Source organism: Protopterus annectens, chromosome 1.part1 (genome assembly GCF_019279795.1).
Source record: "Protopterus annectens isolate FY-2018-M chromosome 1.part1, PAN1.0, whole genome shotgun sequence".
NCBI lineage: Eukaryota > Metazoa > Chordata > Ceratodontiformes > Protopteridae > Protopterus > Protopterus annectens.
The window spans coordinates 997,612,426-997,633,161 of NC_056726.1; the positions used below are offsets into that span (position 1 = coordinate 997,612,426).

Consider the following 20,736-nt stretch of genomic DNA (forward strand, 5'->3'; position numbering starts at 1 on the left):
ACTGATGGGACGTGCTTATATAAAAATACTCAGAGTGAGAAGGGTTAGTAGAAGAAAGATACAATTATGTTCTTTATATAATATGTTTGAGTTTGGCATTAAAAGGAAATGAGGCAGGGCTGACGTGAGTGGTGAGTCATCGCAAGTGGAGGGGTGAGGAAAGATACCAATGTGTGTGGGGGAACAGGTGTCGCATGGATAGGGGTGAGGAAGTTTTTACTGTTGAGGCCAGAAGGACCTGCATTCATCTCTCATATGTGAGGTGAACAAATAAGATAATCCAAGAGGATAAGTGTAAATGGATTAACATAAAAGAGATACAAGAAGAAAGGACTGGATTGTGGGTGGAAGAGGTAAAAGATTATTGAAATTAAAGACTGAGAGGATTAACGAAAAGCTGATGTTCTTCGTGTTTCACTTTTGCAGTCATTACATTTGGGTTATCTGCTTGCAGGTAGCCCTCAGTCGGCCTGATTAACAAAGTCTTGGGTCCTGCGTCGATTGCTGTCCCTTCTTCCATGACGTCAGGTCATCAGGGGTATAAAACATGCAGCCGACACCATTACATCAGTCTTTCTTGCCATGCGGTGCCCGAAGCAGAAGCAGTTCGCAAGTGCCGGGTCGGCCAACTCCTGAAATTTTCATTTTCGAGTTTCAGAACTGAAGTCTTAACTAAAGCGAAGTACTCCGTTGGGGAAACTTTTTCTTGCTCCTTAACGATGTCAGTAAAAGTTAATAATTGCATTACTTATGGAAAGCAAATACCTCAAAGATTTTCATTCTTACTGTGTTCCTTGCCTAGGCCCTGACCACAACGTACCTTGCTGTCGGTTTTGTGCTTTATTTAATCAGTGCATTATCCATCGTCTGTATATTTTTGCTTCTAAATATTTAGTTTTTCGGTTTAATTATCCAGAAATGTTGTCGGTTAGCTATCTGACTACCGGGATTCCGAAAAAACGCAAAGATAAAGACAGAGACAGGCCACCAAGGTCCAAAACTGCCGAAGATGCGTCTCCTAAGCCAGTTAGCTGGTACTCAGTGAGGCACTTTCGCAGCCCTTGATACCCGCTACTTCTGATTCGCAGGCCTCTAGCGAGACCCATTCGGAGTCCGGTATGCCGCAAGATGCTTCAACTAAGGAACCCGCGGATGTCTCTACCTTGGATGGGTCCAGAGCCGCTGTGCAGGCACCGGCTTCTGAGGGTGTATTAAGGCCTACAGACTTGCATATTAAACTCACGCCTCCTTCTTTACTTAGGCCTAAATCTCGATCCATGCCTAAAGAAACGATGCCCAGGCCACATGCTCAGGCCTCTATGCCTAAAAAACAAATGATAAGAATGGCTGAAGATCTAGTAACTCTAATCAGGGGTAGCCACCCCCCCCCTTTTTAAGAGGCATAGGACTGAAGTTAATTAGGAATCTTCTGATCAAGATTCTGTTTTTTCTGATTCTTCTGATGATCTGGATTTGCCGTTATCTACTTATGAAGATTCTGATGCAGAGGACTCCATTTCCCCTGCTTCCCCCTCCTGAGGATTTTTCTTTTGGGGAAACCTTACATACTCTAAGGGAGCATTTCCACTGGGAAAGCCAGGATTTTTTTCATTCAAAAAAGAGGCTTAGGGATTTCCTTCTCCTACCTCAGCATAGGCCTTTAGCTATTCCTCCTGTACTAGACATTGTTGATGATGCTTTTTCAGAGTCTAGTTTCTAGTTTGGCTCCTGATTCCCTGCCTCCTGCTCCCAGAAAACCTGACAGATACTACAGGGTCCCAGAGTCCCACAAGTTCCTTTTTAAAAATCCTATTGCAGGTCCAGGGACTGTTTCACAGGGGCCCAAGGGCATTAAGGCTTCTACTGCTAAAAATCCTACCCTTTCTGATAGAGACTCCAGGGCACTGGATAGATGGGGTAAGAAGGTTTACACTTCTGCAACCTTGGCCATTAGGGCTTTAAACTGCCACTTTCATATTTTAAAGCATCAGCAACATGTTATTGGACTGCTTAAACAGAAAATTATGTTGATTCTTGACTGTGTGTGAAATAAAGAATTACAGGATTTAATGCATTCTGCTGAGCAAGTTGGAAAACATACTTTGCAATGTGGTTTTGATTCATTAGAGGCCTCTTGCTGGGCTGCTGTTACTGGGTCTGTGCTCAGAAGGCATGCTTGGCTCAAGGAGCAATCTTTGCCTGATCATGTTAAAGCTAAATTGTTGGATGCTCCTTTAAATCAGGACTGCCTGTTTGGCAACAAGGCGGAGGAAGTTCTTAAAATGATGGAAGATAAAGCTAAATCTATTTATACTGTTTAAGATTTTTTACAAGTTCAGCCTCCTAGATTTAGTAGGTACTGGCCCTCTAAGAAATGGTCCTTTCCAGCCCCGTCCAGTTCTTCTCAAGCCAAACCCAGACACAGCAAAAAAAAAACAGGTTTCAGTCCCAGGGGACACACAGAACTAAGCAGTGGGGGCCTCCACTTCCAAATCTGTGAATAAGTCCCCCCCCATGGTACACTGTCTCAATGACTTCCTTTTAAAATTTCCAAGCACTTATCAGCTGAGTGCCCCTTTGGGGGGAAAGATTGCTCTTCATGCAAAGAATTGGGAACTCATTACCTAGGACAAATGGGTTTTAAATGTAGTGTCCCAGGGATACAGATTTCACTTCCACACATTGCCAACACCAAGCGGGTGGCCGGACCTACCCCCAAATCAGTGGGCAGAGGCCCAAAAACAAGTACTTTCTCTGTTAAACATGGGGGCTGATGTTCATCGTGTTTCACTGTTGCAGTCATAACTGTAGGGTGCTCCTGCCGGCAGACAGCCTGAGGTCGGCCAGAATCCCAAAGTCTGGGTCAGGCGTCGGCTGTACAAGCTAGTACCCTGACGTCAGTACGCTCTGGTACATAGCCCTCAGCTGACGCCATCTTCTCCGGTCTTTCTTGCCGTGCGGTGGAAAGCAGCTCGCAAGTCGTTGGTTGGCGATTTTCGAACAGCGTATTTGGTTGTTGTCGGTCCGAAGTTCTTACTTCTCTTCTCAAAGCTAAGTACCCGTTAGAATCTTTTCTTGTTCCTCCGATGTCAGAAAAAGTTAATAATTGTATTACGTGTGGAAAACAAATACCTCATAAAGATTTCCACTCTTACTGTCTACCCTGCTTAGGCCCTGACCACGACGTTTCTTGTTGTCGGTTCTGTGCCAGGTTCAATTCTCGTACTATCAAGCGCAGGTACGACTGGGCTCTAAATTATTTTGGCAGACGCTTCAATTATAGAATGTCGTCGGACACTACCGGAATTCAGAAGAAGCGCAAAGACAAGGACAGGCCTCCGAGGTCCAAACAGGACTCGTTGCAGCTGGAGCCAGCGTCCGGTTCGGCTGTCGTCAGTGAGGCGCTTTTGCAGCCCCTGTCGTCCGCCACTTCTGAACCGATGGCCGATACGGACTCCCATGGGGAGCCATCAAGGCCTACTATTTTATCTGCTGCAGGACCTTTGGACGTCGCTCCCTCAGATGGGTCCGGAACCGCTGTGCAGGTACCGGCTTCTGAGGGGGTATTCAGGCCTACTCACATTACTATTTCAAAGGCAAAGACAAAGACTCCTGTTAAGTCTAAAGCTCCTGCTCAGGCTACTTCTGAATCTTCTCCCAGGACACAGAAGCAATTGTTAAGGATGGCTGAGGATTTGCTTACAATGATTAGGGGTTCTCACCCCCCCTCTGAGAAAAGGCCTCGACAGGATGTTCCTATGGATTCCTCTGACCAGGCTTCTATATCTTCTGTCTCTTCCTCTGATCAGGAATATTCTTTTCCTCCTTATGAGGATTCGGATGCTGCGGACTCTTTGCCCTCTGCCTCTCCGCCTGAAGATTTTTCTTTTGGGGAAACCTTACATGAGATGAGGGAACATTTTCATTGGGAAGGTCAGGATTATTCTGCTTCCAAGAAGAGGCTTAGAGAATTCCTTCTTCTTCCTCAACATAGGCCTTTGGCTATCCCTCCTGTTTTTGACATTGTGGATGATGCTTTTTCTGAGGCTAATTTGAATCCTGATTCCATGCCTCCTGCTCCTTCTAAGACTGATAGATTTTATAGGGTTCCTGAGTCTCATTTGTTCTTATTTAAGAGCCCTTCTGCGGATCCTGAAACTATTTCTCAGGGCTCTAAGGCTGCTAAAGTTGCTACTTCTAAGAATCCTATTCCCTCTGAGAAGGATTCTCGTGCCTTAGACAGGTGGGGTAAAAAGGTATATACTTCTGCTACCCTTTCTGTTAGGGCTTTAAATTGCCAGTTTCATATGTTTAAGTATCAGCAATTTCTTTTGTCTGTTTTAAAGCAAAAGTTTGCTTCCCTTCCTGCATGTGCAGAAGATAAGGAACTACAGGATGTATTGCATGCAACTGAACAACTGAACAAACATAGCTTGCATTGTGGTTTTGATGCTTTGGATGCTTCTTGCAGGGCTGCAGCCTCTGGTACTGTTATCAGGAGACATGCTTGGCTTCGTGAACAAAGTTTACCTGAACAGGTTAAGGCTAAATTATTAGATGCCCCTGTTCAACATGTTCTTTTTGGATATAAGGCTGAGGAGGTTATTAAAAAGATGGAAGAAAAGGCAAAATCTATGCAAACTGTAAAAGACTTCTTGCAAGTTCAGCCTCCTAGATTTTCCAGGAATTGGCCCTCCAAAAATTGGTCCTTTCCCACGTCTGATAGGCCTCAAAGGGGAAGATATAGATGCTCCAGAGGTCGTGGCCAAGCTCAGGCCTCCTACAGATCGAGACAATGGACTGCTTCTTCACCTAGAAGGGGAGAAGACAGATCCCAATCTCAAAGAAAGCAAACTCAATGACTCTCTCGGTTGGGCTACAGGACCTCTTTACCTGGATGCCCCTCTCGGAGGAAAACTTTCTCTTTTTTACAGAAATTGGACTCATATTACCCAGGACAAATGGGTATTGGACGTGATTTTAAAGGCTACAAATTCCACTTTCATACCCTGCCAAGGGCTTCGGTTGGCCAGATCTGCCAAAACATCAATGGTCAGAGGCCTTAAATCAAGTGGATGCTCTTCTGGCCATGAGAGCCATAGAGCCTGTTCCACTCTCGGAGATGGGAAACAGTTTTATTCAAGACTGTTTCTGGTTCCAAGAAAACAAAGCTCATGGAGACCTATTCTGGACCTTTCTGTGTTAAACACCTTTTGGAAATTCCAAAATTCAAGATGCTTACTCTGCAGCAGCTGATTCCAATGCTCTCTCAGGACGCCTGGATGGTGACATTGGACCTAAAGGAAGCTTATTTACACATTCCCATCAGGCAGGAACGCAGGAAATTCCTCAGATTCAAGGCAGGTTCGAGACACTTTCAATTCTCTGTACTGCCCTTTGGTTTATCTACTGCGCCCAGAGTCTTTACCAAGTGCCTGGCACCAGTAGTGGCTTATTGCAGACTTCAGGGGATTCAGATTTACCCCTACTTGGACGACTGCCTTATTCAGGCAGACAGCAAGGATCTTTTACTTCAACATCTGGATTTTGTTCAACGTCTTCTTCTACTGGGATTCTCTGTGAACACAAAAAAGTCACATTTGATCCCTTCTCAACAAATGGTATTTCTGGGAGCCCTGTTAAATACAACTTTACAAAGGGCCTTCCTCACTCCAGAAAAACAAATATAGCTGGCTTCAATTTTCAAGACTTTAGCAACTCTAACACAGCTCACTGCAAGGAAATTCCTGCAGGCACTGGGCTACATGGCCTCCTGCATTCTGTTGATTCCAAATGCAAGGCTTCATATGAGAAAGCTTCAATGGTATCTGAAAAGTGTATGGTCACAGCATTACCACGATCTGGACACTCTGATTCCTCTAATCCCCTGCCTCCAGAAGGAGTTCCTTTGGTGGTCCAGGTTGTGTGCTTTAAACGAAGGAAAGCCTTTCCGTCCTCCTCAACCTTCTCAAATCATAACCACGGACGCCTCAGATTATGCTTGGGGAGCACATTTTCTAGGCAATTGCCAGCAGGGAACCTGAAGGGACCATCTTCACTGGCACATCAATCTGAAAGAAATGTTAGCAGTTCAGAATGCTCTTCTAGCCTTCAAGAACCTTTTGCATCCTGGGCCTCTCTTGATTTGCACAGACAACACCACAGTCATGTGGTACATAAACAAGCAGGGGGGGTTCTCATTCGTACCCCCTTTGCAGACTAGCTATGGCTTTATGGGACACAGCTCTGAATCTGAATTTACATCTCCAGGCTCAATTCATCCCAGGAGGACAGAATCTCTTAGCAGACAGCCTGAGCAGAAACATTTTAGATCCTCACGAATGGATGCTAGACACCAACTTATTCAACAAGATTACTGCAGTTTGGGGATGTCCCCAGATAGATCTGTTTGCATCCCATCTCAATCATTAGCTGCCTCGCTTTTGCACCAGGTCCTTCCACAAAACAGCTTGGAAAGTGGATGCCCTGTCCTTCAGCTGGAGAAGCCTTTCGGGATATGCCTTCCCTCCTCTTCCTCTACTTCCTCGGGTATTACTGAAGATAAAACAGGACAAGCCCAAGTTCCTCATCTTGATTGCTCCAAATTGGCCTCGACAGTTTTGGTATCCAACTTTAAAGCACCTGTTCTTGGAGCCTCCTTGGATTCTCCCTCTGAACCCTTCTCTTCTGTCCCAGCATCAGGGTCAGTTGCTACATTCCAATCTCAAGACCCTTTGCCTGGCAGCTTGGCTCTTCAAAGGAATTTGATTTCTTCTAGTCTTCCCAAACAAGTTTTGGATGTTCTTTTGGAAGCTAGACGGCCTAGCACTAGGAAATCCTATGCCTCTAAATGGAAGAGATTTTGTATTTGGATGCAGGACCGAGGCTTGGACCCACTGGTGCCTGATCTCTCTTCTATTTTGCTTTACCTTTCGGAGCTTTTGTCTAATGGGCTTTCCTTTTCTTCCATTAAGATTCATGCTTCTGCTATTTCTGCTCATTTCAATGCTGATCCTCCTGTTTTTTCTCATCCTTTGGTGAGACAGTTTTTGAGAGGGCCAAGAATTTAAGACCTCCCAGGACCCCTCCTGTTCCTGCTTGGGATCTTAATTATGTTTTAGAAAAGCTTACTTTGCCTCCTTTTGAGCCTGCTGCATCTTCAGATATTAAGTTTTTATCTTGGAAGACAGTTCTTTTGTTGGCTTTGACTTCTGCCAGAAGGGTCTCAGAGTTGCAAGCTCTCATGGCTGTGGAACCATACCTTATTTTCCACCAGGACAGAGTATCCTTGAGGACCAATCCTACTTTCATGCCCAAGGTGATTTCGAAAGTGTCCTTAAATCAAACAATTCACCTTCCTACCTTCTTTCCTAATCCTCAAAATAAAGGGGTATGGATTTTGCATTCCTTGGACGTGCACAGACAGTTACTATTTTACTTGGACAAGACTAAAGAGTTCAGAAAATCTAACCAATTGTTTGTTTCTTTTGCCTCCAGTTCTCTTGGAAAGGCTATTTCCAAACAAACTATTTCCAAATGGATTTCTTATGGAATAAGATTTTGTTACACTCATCATGGGAAACAGTTTCCAGGTACTGTGAGAAGTCATTCTACTAGAGCAGCTGCTACTTCTACAGCTTTTCTCAGAGGAGTTTCTACCAAGGATATCTTGGAAGCTGCCACTTGGAGTTCTGTGCATACTTTTTCCAAGCACGACAATCTCCCTTTGTATTCTAAGACCAGGGCAGGCTTTGCCTCTGCTGTTTTGCAGGGTCTTCTTGCTGCCCCTTCTTCTGTCTAAACCTCCTCCCTTTTTTCACTGCTTTGGGATTCCACCCTACAGTTATGACTGCAACAGTGAAACACGATGAACATAGTACAGTTGTGTACACCTACCATAAATGTAGATGTTAGAGTGTCTTCACTGTTGCAGTCTGTGTTTCCCTCCCTCCTATCCCCTCTTTTTCTCTTTTGTGGTGTATTTGTGTTTCCTTGTTGGATTCATTTTTGATTTATTGGGGACTTCTGACATCTAGGGCAAGAAAGGCTGGAGAAGATGGCGTCGGCTGAGGGCTATGTACCAGAGCGTACTGACGTCAGGGTACTAGCTTGTACAGCCGACGCCGGACCCAGACTTTGGGATTCTGGCCGACCTCTGGCTGCCTGCCGGCAGGAGCACCCTACAGTTATGACTGCAACAGTGAAGACACTCGAACATCTACATTTATGGTAGGTGTACACAACTGTACTTTCAGCTGTTACCAGAAGAGGAAAAGGGACAAGGTTTCTACTCAAGACTTTTCCTGGTACCCAGAAAAGACCGTTCATGGCATCCTATCCTGGACCTGTCTACTCTAAACACCTTTTTGGAGATTCCAAAATTCAAGATGCTGACTCTTCACCAATTACTTCCTACGCTAGGCAAAGATGCCTGGTTGGCAACACTAGATTTAAAAAAAGCATACCTTCACATCCCAATCAGGGAATCTTGCAGAAGATATCTACCCTTCAAAGCAGGCTATACATGCACTATTAGTTCTCTGCACTGCCCTTTGGCTTATCTACTGCATCCAGGGTATTCACAAAGTGCCTAGCTCCAGTTATTGCATTTTACAGGCAAAGAAATATTCAAATATACCCATACCCGGACGATTGTCTAATTCAGGCAGAAAGCCAGGACATACATTTGAATCATCTGGCCTTTGTACAAAGGGTTCTGACTTGTCTGGGGTACACAATAAACAAAAAGAAATCATACCTGGTACCCTGTCAACAAATTATATTCCTGGGAGCAAGCTTGAATACAACTTCCCAGATGGCTTGCCTCACAACAGAGAAACAAATTAATTTGACAAACTACTTCAAACAAGTGACCACAAAAACCCTGCTATCTGCAAGACAAATACTGCATTCCTTGGGGTTCATGGCCTCCTACATTCTGCTAATTCCATATGCAAGACTGCTTATGAGAAAAGTACAGTGGTATCTAAAAAGCCTATGGTGTCAACATTCTCAAGACCTGGAAACAATGATTCCCATCATACCTTGCCTACGCCTAGAGTTCATTTGGTGGGCAGAGGCCTGCCCCCAAAACAAGGGACTACCTTTTACACCACCCCCTGCAGCCCAAACCCTAACAACAGACACATCAGACTATGCATGGGGGGGCTCACCTGTCAGGGAAGTGCATTCAGGGCAAATGAAACCCAAGTCAAATGCACCTGCATATCAATTAAAAAGAAATGTTAGCTGTACAGAATGCTCTGACAGCCTTCAAGGACCACATTCTTCAGGGACAACTAATGGTAAAGACGGACAACACCACTGTTATGTGGTACATAAACAAGCAGGGGGTACACATTCTTACCCTTTCTGCAGACTAGCCATGGCATTGTGGAACACAGCCTTGAGCTACCAAGTGCACCTACAAGCTCAATTCCTGCCAGGAAAATTAAATACACTGGCAGACTGACTAAGCAGAAACCTCATGGACCCACACAAGTGGAAACTGGAACCAAGGATTTTCAACATGTTGACAAGCAAATGGGTGAGATCAGATATAGATATGTTTGCCTCTCCTCAGAACTACCAATTGGAGAAATTTTGCACAAGGACTCTCCAAAAACAAGCCTGGAAAGTGGATGCTCTGTCCTTCAGCTGGAAAAACCTATCAGTCTATGCCTTCCCCCCTCTGACTCTGTTCTCCAAAGTACTGCTAAAAATCAAACAGGACAAACCAAGGATGATTTTGATTTCTCCAGACTGGTCGCACCAACACTGGTACCCCCTCCTGCGCAGTGTGTCATGGTTATCTCCATGGCACCTGCCTCAGACTCCTCCTCTGCTGTCTCAGCAGGAGAACCAGATTCTGCACCCTCAGCTTCTAACACTGAACTTTGCAGCCTGGCTAATTACTTAATATCTTCTTTACCATCCCTTAGCAAACCTGTGATGGATATCATTTTAGAGGCAAGGAGGCCTAGTACTAGAAAATCTTATGCTGAAAAATGGAAAAGATTCTGTGCCTGGAACCAATATCAAGGGGTGAGCACAGCAGCGCCCAATTTACCTCAGATTTTACAATACTTAACTGAAATGCTTCACAAGGGCCTGTCTTTTTCCACCATTAAAATCTACTCCTCAGCCATTTCAGCTCATTACAACACAGACCCGCCCCTCTTCTCTCATCCACTGCTCAAGCAGTTCCTCAGAGGGGCCAAAAATTTGAGACCACCCAGGAAAGCTCCAACCCCAGCCTGGGACCTTAACTTTGTCTTGGTGAAACTCACTCTACCTCCTTTCGAGCCAGCTGCTACTGCAGACTTTACATTTCTTTCTTGGAAAACAGCTTTCCTTTTGGCAATCACTTCAGCTAGAAAGGTATCTGAATTACAGGCCCTTATGGCAGTGGAGCCTTTCATTATCTTTCATGTGGACAGGGCGTCCCTCAGAACCAATCCATCCATCATGCCCAAGGTGGTATCCAGTGTGGCTCTTAATCACTCCATTCATTTGCCAACCTTCTTTCCCAATCCACAGAATAAAGGGGAATGGATACTGCATTCATTAGATGTGCACAGACAGCTTAGATTCTACTTGGACAGGACTAAACCTCAAAGGAAATCTGAACAACTGCTGATGGCATTTGCTGCAGGGGCAGAGGGGAAGGCTATTTCAAAGCAAACTATTTCTAAATGGATAAGCCATTGCATTCATTTCTGCTATAAGCACCATGGAAAACCTATCCTCCAGGGGATCAGACCTAATTCCACCAGGGTTGCATCTACCTCTATAGCCTTTCTCAGAGGCATCCCTACCAGGGACATCCTAGAAGCTGCTACCTGGAGTTCTGTACATACTTTCACCAAGCATTATCATTTGCCAATTTTCTTTAAATCCAGAGCTGGCTTTGCCACTACAGTCTTGCAGGGCCTTATAGCTGGCCCTATTGCTATCTAAATTACTCCTCCCAACCATAGCTTTGGGAATCTACCCAAATGTTATGACTGCAACAGTGAAACGCGAAGAACATAGTACAGTTGTGTACACTTACCATAAATGTAGATGTTCGAGTGTATTCACTGTTGCAGTCCTGGTTACCCTCCCCCGGCCCCGTAACTTCTTTTGGCTATACCTCCTTTACTATGCTTAACAGCCTTTTTGGTGCATTTGCTTTTTTGTTGGAGGCATATGTTTGTCCTTTTATATTTAATTGCTTCCCATTAAGGGGGCACCAGACATCTGGGGCACGAAAAACTGATGTAATGACGTCGGCTGCATGTTTTATACCCCTGACGACCTGATGTTATAGAAGGAGGCTCAGCAACCGATGCAGGGCCCAAAAGTATGATGTTCTTCATCTCACATTGCTGCAGTCCTTACATATGGGTAGTCCGCTGTCCTCGGTCGGCCGGAATACCAAAGTATTAGGCTGACGTCGGTCAAGGCGCTTAAGACTGACATCAGGACGTCAGGGTACAAATGCGCATGACCGACGTCATATCCTCAGTCTTTTTTGCCGCATGGTCCGATGCAGAAGCAGCGTTGCAAGTGCCGTTCGGCGTTCTGAAATTTTTCGAGTTCGGAGTTTCAGACCGAATCAAAGTTGGCTAAGTACCCTGTTGGGGAATATTTTGTTTTTTTCTTGCCTCAGTGTTTTACCGGATGTCAGAAAAAGTGAATAACTGTATTTCTTGTGGGAAACAGATACCGCATAGGGATTATCATTCTTTGTGTATTCCTTGTTTGGGGCCTGAGCACGACGTTGTTGGGTGTCGCTTTTGTGCTAGGTTCAATAAGCGCACTATTAAGCGAAGGTTAGATTGTGCTAGGCTGGTCTTCGGGAAGCGGTGCAATTATAATATGCCGTCGGATTCTCCGGCGCCCGCTTCTTCGAAGAAGCGCAAAGACAAAGCAGTTAAACCCAGGCTAGATGAGTCGTCCGTTCCGGACGCCGGTTCTTTAAAGGCGTCTGTGGAACCGGTGGTTCCGACGGAGGCTTCTCTGGAGTCCCAGGGGGAGACTTTGATATTGCAGGATGTGGCCTCTCAGGAGGCAGGTCAGGCTGAAGGGGCTTCTCAGGTTACTGTACTCCCCTCCCTTCCTAGGGTGGTTAGGCCCTCTCCTTCTGTTTCCAAGGCTTCTCCCAGAGGCAGGCCAGGTTTAGCTTCTGTTGGTGTCACTCCTAGTGCAGCAGGGTCTGTGCCCAAGAAGCACATGCTTAAAATGGCAGAAGATTTGATTACTCTGATTAGATGTTCTTTGCCCCCTCCTGATAAGAGGCCTAGGGTGGAGCCAGAGTTGGGGAGTTTTGAGCAGGCTTCGGATGTTTCTGAGTCTTCGGCTGAAGACTTGCAGGAGTACTCTCCTTATTCTGATTCTGATGCAGATGATTCGACTCCTTCTGCTTCTCCTCCAGAGGATTTTTCTTTTCAGAGACTCTTCATTCCATGAGGGAGCATTTTAAGTGGGAAGGTCAGGACTTCTCTGATTCCAGGAAAAGGCTTAGGGAATTTTCCTTTTACCCCAGCATAGGCCCTTGGCTATACCCCTGTTCTGGATGTTGTGGAAGATGTGTTTGCAGAGGCTTCACTTAATCCTGATTCTCTGCCTCCTGCTCCTGTTAAACCGGATAGGTATTACAGGGTGCCTGAGGCTCATAAATATCTTTATAAGAGTCCTAGGGCGGACCCAGAAACTGTTAGTCAGGGACCTAAGGGTGTCAAGGCCTCTGTTGTAAAAATCCGGTTCCTCCAGATAAAGAGGCCAGAGCTTTGGATAGATGGGGAAAGAAAGTCTATACATCTTCTACCTTAGCTATGAGGGCTTTGAATTGCCAGTTTCATATGTTGAAATATCAAAACTCTCTTCTTTCTCAATTGAAGTCTAAGGTGGATGCTCTGGCGGAAGGCATTGAGTGTAAAGAATTACAAGATTTGGTGCATGTTTCTGAACAGGTGGGTAAGCATTCTTTACAATGTGGTTTTGATGCTGTACAGGCCTCGTCTAGGGTGGCTGCCACTGGTTCAGTTCTTCGCGAGGCACGCATGGCTGAGGGATCAGAATTTATCTGACCATGTTAAGACAAGGATTTTGGATGCTCCTTTACAGTCTGATGTGTTGTTTGGTTCACCTGTGGAGTCAGTCTTGAAGAAAATGGAAGACAAGGCTAAGTCTATGCAGGCTGTTAAAGATTTTTTGCAAGTTCAGCCTCCAAAGTTTAGTAGGAATTGGCCTGCTAAGGGGTGGGCGTATCCTTCTTATGATTCTCAGTCTAGGGGTAGATCTAGACGTGGTAGGGGCAGAGCTCAGAGTTCTTTCAGACCTAGAACAGGGAGTTCACCTGCACAATCTTCGGGTGAGGGCAGGGGCCAGTCCTTTTGTAAACAGGCCCAATGACCTACCTTTTCAGCTGCCAGATCCTTCTTGCCTGGCAGCACCTTTGGGAGGAAGGTTGGCACTCTTCAAGGAAAATTGGGATTTGATTACCCAAGACAAATGGGTATTGGATATCATACACCGAGGTTACAAGTTTTATTTCCATACCTTGCCTCCTTTCAAAGGCATGCCGGACGTTCCTCCTCAGCAAAGACTAGAGGCTCACAAACAAATTTCTCTGCTACTTCAAATAAGGGCCATACAACAGGTCCCTCTGCCAGAAGTGGGCCTAGGATTTTATTCTCGCCTGTTCCTAGTACCAAAGAAAGGGAACACGTGGCGACCAATCTTGGATTTATCTATCCTCAACACATATCTGGACATTCCCAAGTTCAAAATGTTGACGTTACAACAGCTTTTACCTCTGCTGGGCTAAGATCACTGGATGGTGACTCTGGATCTCAAGGAGGCTTACCTTCATGTTCCTATCAGGCTCAGTTGCAGAAAGTATCTGCGTTTTCGGGCTGGGACTTCTCATTATCAGTTCTCTGCATTGCCCTTTGGCTTATCTACTGCGCCCAGAGTGTTCACGAAAGTTCTGGCTCCAGTGATAGCTTTCTTCAGGCTAAGAGGAATACAAATCTATCCTTATTTGGACGATTGCCTGATTCTGGCCCAAGGAAAGGACGAACTTCTTCATCATTTACAGTATGTGATAGCAGTGTTAAGATGCCTGGGGTATTCTGTGAACGAAATAAAGTCCAGTCTAGTACCCTCTCAGGACATGTGCTTTCTGGGTGTGAGACTGAATACAGCATCCCAGATGGCCTTTTTGACCCCGGACAAACAAAATAATCTTTCTCTTTACTTCCATCAATTGTCTCGTCAGTCCAGGCTGACTGCAAGGACAGTCCTTCAAGCCTTGGGGTTCATGGCATCTTGTATTCTGGTACTTCCCAATGCCAAACTGCATATGAGGAAGCTACAATGGTATCTCAAAAATGTATGGACACAGCACTGCCAAGATATGGACACTGTCATTCAGATAATACCTTGCATTCAAAAGGAATTTTGTGGTGGGCTCAGGAATGTCACCTAAACAAGGGACTCTCTGTGACCCGCCAGAGGCGAGTCAGATTCTAACGACAGATGCCTCAGACAAAGCTTGGGAGCTCATCTAAATGGAAAGTGGGTACAAGACACGTGGCCTGCCAGACTTCAACATCTACATATCAACTTGAAGGAGATGTTAGCAGTCCAATTTGCATTAATAGCTTTCAAGGATTTACTTCTTCCAGGGCAGGTGTTGGTTCTAACAGACAACACAACTGTCATGTGGTACATCAACAAGCAAGGGGGAACGCATTCTTATCCTCTATGCAGACAAGCAATGATTTTGTGGGAGACTGCTCTCAGTTTACAGCTAAATCTTCAGGCAAGGTTTCTGCCGGGAGCACAGAACTCCTTAGCAGATGTGTTGAGCAGACAAATTATGGATCCTCATGTATTTCAGAAATTGACAGTGTTATGGGGAACTCCAGACATAGATCTGTTCGCTTCTCCACTAAACTACCAGCTGCCAAAGTTTTGCACAAAAAGGTTTCATCCCACAGCCTGGAAAGTGGATGCTCTCTCATTCAATTGGAGCAATCTTCATGTGTATGCCTTTCCACCTCTGCCTCTCCTCCCAAAGGTACTCCTGAAGGTCAGACAGGACAAGCCAAAGATGATTTTAATAGCTCCAGATTGGCCTCGACAGCACTGGTACCCATTACTGAGAAGTCTGGTACGGGAGCCTCCATGGCCTTTGCCTTCGATTCCACACCTGCTGTCTCAGGAGAACAGTCATTTACTCAATGTCAAACTTCACTCTCTACATCTAACAGCCTGGCATATTCTGTTTTAAACCCTGGAGGGTCTCAGCTTCCACAGCAAGTTTTGAATGTTATTTTGGAGGCCAGAAGGCCTAGTACAAGGAAAGTGTACGCAGATAAATGGAGGAGATTTTTATTTTGGAGTACAGCAAAGGAATTTGATGTTTCTAAGCCTAATTTAAGTGTGGCTCTTCAATATCTTACTGAGTTACTGGACAAAGGTTTGTCCTTCTCCTCTATTAAGGTTCATGCTGCAGCAATTTCTGCTCACTATGACTGTGACCCACCATTGTTTTCTCATCCTTTGTTTAAGCAATTCCTTAGAGGGCAAAGAATATAAGACCCCAATGAGAGCTCCTACTCCTGCTTGGGATCTCAATTTTGTGTTGGAGAAACTCACTCTGCAACCTTTTGAGCCTGCAGCTACTGCCGAGTTGAAATATTTATCATGGAAGACTGCTTTTTTGTTGGCCATTACCTCTGCGAGAAGGGTTTCTGAATTACAGGCCCTTATGGCGGTTGAGCCTTTCTTAATTTTCCATAAGGATAGGGTATCTTTGCGTACTAATCCTTCCTTTATGCCTAAAGTGGTTTCTAGTGTGGCTTTAAACCAAACTATTCATTTGCCTACTTTTTATGCAAACCCCAAAATAAAGGGGAAAAGATTTTGCACACTTTGGATATACACAGGCAGTTGCGATATTATTTGAGCAGAACTAAAGGGTTCAGGCAGTCTCAGCAGTTATTTGTTTCATTTGCTTTGGGTTCTCAGGGCAAGCCTGTTTCAAAACAAACTATTTCTAAGTGGATTGGTTTTTGTATTGCTTTCTGTTATTCCCATCATGGTAAGGACATTCCAGCTGGGATTAGGCCTCATTCCACTAGGGCTACTGCCACTTCTACAGCTTTTAAGGGGTGGCTACTAAAGATATTTTGGAGGCAGCTACTTGGAGTTCAGTGCATACTTTCTCTAAGCATTACCACTTTCCACTTTACTCTAAATCTAGGGCTGGTTTTGCCACTGCAATTTTACAGGGCATTTTGGCAGCTCCTAATGCTTTATAGTTTTGCCATCCTCCCTTACCTCTGCTTTGGGATTCTACCCATATGTAAGGACTGCAGCAATGTGAGATGAAGAACATAGTACAGTTTTGTACCTACCATAAATGTAGATGTTCAAGATCCACATTGCTGCAGTCCAATTACCTCCCTCCTTCCCCTCTGTAGTTAGAGGCGGTTGTGGGGTTTGGGTTGTGAATATTGTAAATATTGTAAATAGGATTAGTGCAGGGGTGGTTGGTTGTTTTTTGCTGTCTTTTGGTTTTGGCCTTTCTTTTTAGGGCCTTCTGACATCTGGGGCAAGAAAAGACTGAGGATATGACGTCGGTCATGCGCATTTGTACCCTGACGTCCTGATGTCAGTCTTAAGCGCCTTGACCGACGTCAGCCTAATACTTTGGTATTCCGGCCGACCGAGGACAGCGGACTACCCATATGTAAGGACTGCAGCAATGTGGATCTTCGAACATCTACATTTATGGTAGGTACAAAACTGTACTTTAATCAGGCCGACTGAGGGCTACCTGCAAGCAGATAACCCAAATGTAAGGACTGCAACAGTGAATACACTCGAACATCTACATTTATGGTAAGTGTGCACAACTGTACTTTAGAACTGGTGTCAGAAAAGTGTATGTTAATTTATAGCACCATTGTTTTTTGATTACCATAGCAGTAAATGTAGTAAGGCCTTACTAGTCAAATCCTATATTCTATATGGCTGTGTATCTTATTGTCCCAGAGTTTGCTTGCCTGGTACTGTTCCCAAGTTTCTACCTTGAAAGAAATCTAGTGTTGTATTGAGACGACTACTACAACAGGGGCTATGCATGTAACATTCAGTGAACTGCTGCAATTAGTAAAGTATAACATCTGGCATTTAACATAAAGTGAATTTTATTTCATACAAGTATTGTGTGTTAAAGGGTAAGAGTTTAAAAAGATACGTACCTCTTCTTCATGATTAGTATGAAAACATAAGGTGAAGGATTCCATTGCAATCTGGCTTCAAAAGCGTGGACAGGACCATTTCCATTTTTTTCTCTGAACTTATTTTGCTGATTTGGAGCTTTAACATGATATGTTTGTTTTAATTCTTGAGTGTTGTATATATGCTGTGCTGTAGCAGTCTGGATATGATGTTCCAGTACCATAGCTGGAATGGTGATGTCCTTTGGCTGTGTGTGTGTGTGTGTGGGGGGGGGGGGTGCTGCTGCTGCACGTGTCTTGATTTTTTTCTCTCTAGAAGGGCTACACATTACTCATGTAATCATAGCATCATCAAGGCCATCACAAAAGGAAATCATCTGTTGAATGTTCATTGTAAAAGTGTGGGTATTGGGTGGCTGCAGTTGTAAACCGCTCTCTGCCTGGAGTGCACATTTTCCGTGTGAATTCCTCCGTAATGGGCATCATTGCACTAACAGAAAAGGAAACTGAGCTTTGTGTGTGTGTATATACACACATGTAAAACCAAGCTCATGTTATGTGTTTGTTTTGTTTACTTAAACTCCTGCTCAGATGACATGTACTCTTTGCTTGTTACAGGTTTCTTATGCGGACATTGCAGGTGTATGGCGATGACTACAGGAAGGCACAGCTAACTATTCTCTTGGAGGTAGGACACTCCTTTTTTTTAACCTGGCTTTCTGCTTGTTCTACCCTTCACAGGCTATGGGTTGACTGTTTCTTGGGACTGCACACGGTTATGCAGTGTGGCAGTTTGGGTTAAGGCTGCAAGTTGCTGAAGAGCTTTATACCATTGTCAATGAGCCTGGTTTTCTAAGCAAATCACTTGACCAGTATTTCAGGTCCCTCTTGAAGACGCATAGATGTACCCAGTGAGCTTATTTAACAAACAAATAGAAAAAATAAGTAAAAAAAAATCTTTCTATTCCTTTAGCTCTACTTCAGTCTTAATGGGAATTACTGCATTGCATTTTGCTATTTGGACTGTCCTAAATGCTTATTGAGAGAGCCAGATAGCATGTGTACACAGTGTTGAATTTGTTTATTTGGAAGGAAAACAGAACTGAGGATTTAAGCATTTCAAACATCCAGAGGGAATGCCGTTTGAATAGAAGAGCATGGGGGTCAGCAATAAGGATTATCCATTCATATGGATTGCTACTGTTCTGTGGGCAGAAGAATGCTTGTTTTTAGCTTGTGCGTTTTGCCTCCCTGCCTGCTAACCATTAAGCCTTCCCTGTTGGTCTTGAACCCATTAGATTGCCATGCTGGGTATCCCAGTGTAGAGGTGAGAGATAACTCGAGAGGCCATTATCCATGTAGCTGTGGTGCTGGTTTATGCTTTCACTGGCATCCCAGCAATGGAAGCCTTTCTGTAAACCTATGTAACTCTTCCCTGGTGGCTGGTTGTGACTTGAGTCATGGGGGATGTCTTACAGCCTCCCTCACTCTGCTTATACATGCTTTCACCCATGTGCTAATGAAGACCATCACCTCCATTTTCAGATTTCCAAACTTGCATCTTCAGTCCTGGCACCTCTTTTAGTGCCGTAGAAGTATACGCTTTCATGGTGGCTATTGGCTAACCAAAATCACTACTCCAGAATGGGTGAGCTGATATCAGCTACTCACTCCCACTATCCCCTGTCCAGGTCTTCCACACCCGAACAGTTATTAAAACTCCTGCCATTGTTCTGGTCATAGTTGGAGTTTTAGCTTTCTGTGCCACAGTGCTGGTCTAGGATGTGGGAGATTGAGAAGTTCTTGTGCAGTAAGAGATCGGCCAGTGCTTTGTAGAACAGTAGGCGCTAGAGTTGACAGTGGTGTCTCACTTAACTTCTGTCAATGCCCTGTAAGCCAGGGGAAAACAAGTGAAAAATGGATGATTTGGAATGCTGAGAGCAACAGGTTTACAGGACAAGTTACACAATGAAACTAGCATTTAACTGTATGTTGCTGTATGCCAGTATGTAATCCCAGTGGTCCAATAGTTTTTTTTTTGGATACCAGATTAAACCAAAAGCAATCGGTCAGATGCTCAACCTGTAGGACATCAATTGCAGAAGAGCGAAGGTGCAGGTGGGAGTGGGGTTTTGCCCTTTCCCAGCTGTAACATTGAGATATTGTAGTTGATATGTAATTAGCAGGAGGTGCAGGAGGGCTTACCCCCACGATAAACATTATTATAGGATTATTTTTTACCTATTTGATCTTTTGCAGTTTTGATCTTCTGCAATTGACCAGCAGGTCAAGTGTTTGAGTAGATAATCATTTGAAGGAGAGTCACAAAAAGATATTTGAAGTCCTATGGTAGTATGTAAAATCCCTTAAGCAGAACAGCAAATGCTGCTCAGGACTAAGCATCCACGACACAGTTGCTGAGGTCTTATGTTTACAGCTCTACTTTAATATTTGTGGTTTGTGTGGAACTTTGTAACAGCTGTTAGATGTTCTGTTAGTAGGACATCTTGCATGCTGTCAAAGGATCTTTGAAGAACGCATGCTGTTAGAACCATGCAAAAGACAAATTACATTATATAAACACTCAGTGGTCTATGGCTAGTTCAAAAACTTTCTTCTTTGTACTTGAGCAAGTGAGGAGTCATGCTCAGATTGGAGATGTGGAAGCTTTACTGAATATAAACAAGCTTTGTTGATGACTTAGGTCGCATGCAATTACTATTCGGGGATTGAATGATTCAGTCATTCTCAGCTGTATAATAAATGATGAAGTACACACACTACCACATTAACTTAAAACAACAAAATTATAAAAGCAATGTTGCTTTCAAGTTCAGCTAACTTCATCAGACTCAAAATGACAAAACGGGTCAGAATAACCATATTAACTTTAAATATGTTTAAAAAAAAAATGAAGACATTGATTTAGGTTTTAATGAGAAGTTTTGCTATTCTTCTGTTTATTTCCTGTGTATATGGAGTAGTGATTGGTCTTTGCAACATGTTGCTATTTCTGGATTAGCTATTTAATCAGGTTATCACCAATGTTTTAGAGTCTGAAATCAGTTGACCGTGACAAAAGCAGTTGCTCTAATAAAGGTTACCCAACTTTGTTCTGCCAACCACAGTACTTTTCTTGATGACATCAGATATGTCTTGAAATGGAAAGCTGCTAAACTGTAACTACTATCTTGGGAATGAACTGTGACATTTTTATGCATTAAGTTTTCAAATATGTAGTGCGTGTCAACATTAATTGGTGTTTGGTCCATCTTGGGGTTTTGGTAAAGGATGCTTAAACTGTGTTAAGTATTTGTACTATTTTGAATAAGTCTTACTAAAAAAACTAAAGTGCTCCACACAGTAGCTATCTTGTGGCTTTGGTGTTTTCTGTTTTGCTGATGTTCTTCGTGTTTCACTGTTGCAGTCATTACATTTGGGTAATCTGCTGGCAAGTTGCCCTCAGTCAGCCTGAATTCCAAAGTCTTGGGTCCTG

General features: G+C 44.1%; 1 protein-coding gene across 4 annotated transcripts in view; it reads left to right on the forward strand.

Moving 5' to 3' along the window:
• The window catches only part of TFPT (TCF3 fusion partner), a 414,773-nt gene that overhangs the window by 190,868 nt on the left and 203,169 nt on the right, over positions 1 to 20,736 (forward strand). For all 4 annotated transcript variants that reach the window (XM_044079549.1, XM_044079563.1, XM_044079543.1 and 1 more), the window contains exon 4: positions 17,859 to 17,928. In XM_044079549.1, the coding sequence (XP_043935484.1) occupies positions 17,859 to 17,928 (70 nt within the window). The remainder of the gene's footprint in view (positions 1 to 17,858; positions 17,929 to 20,736) is intronic.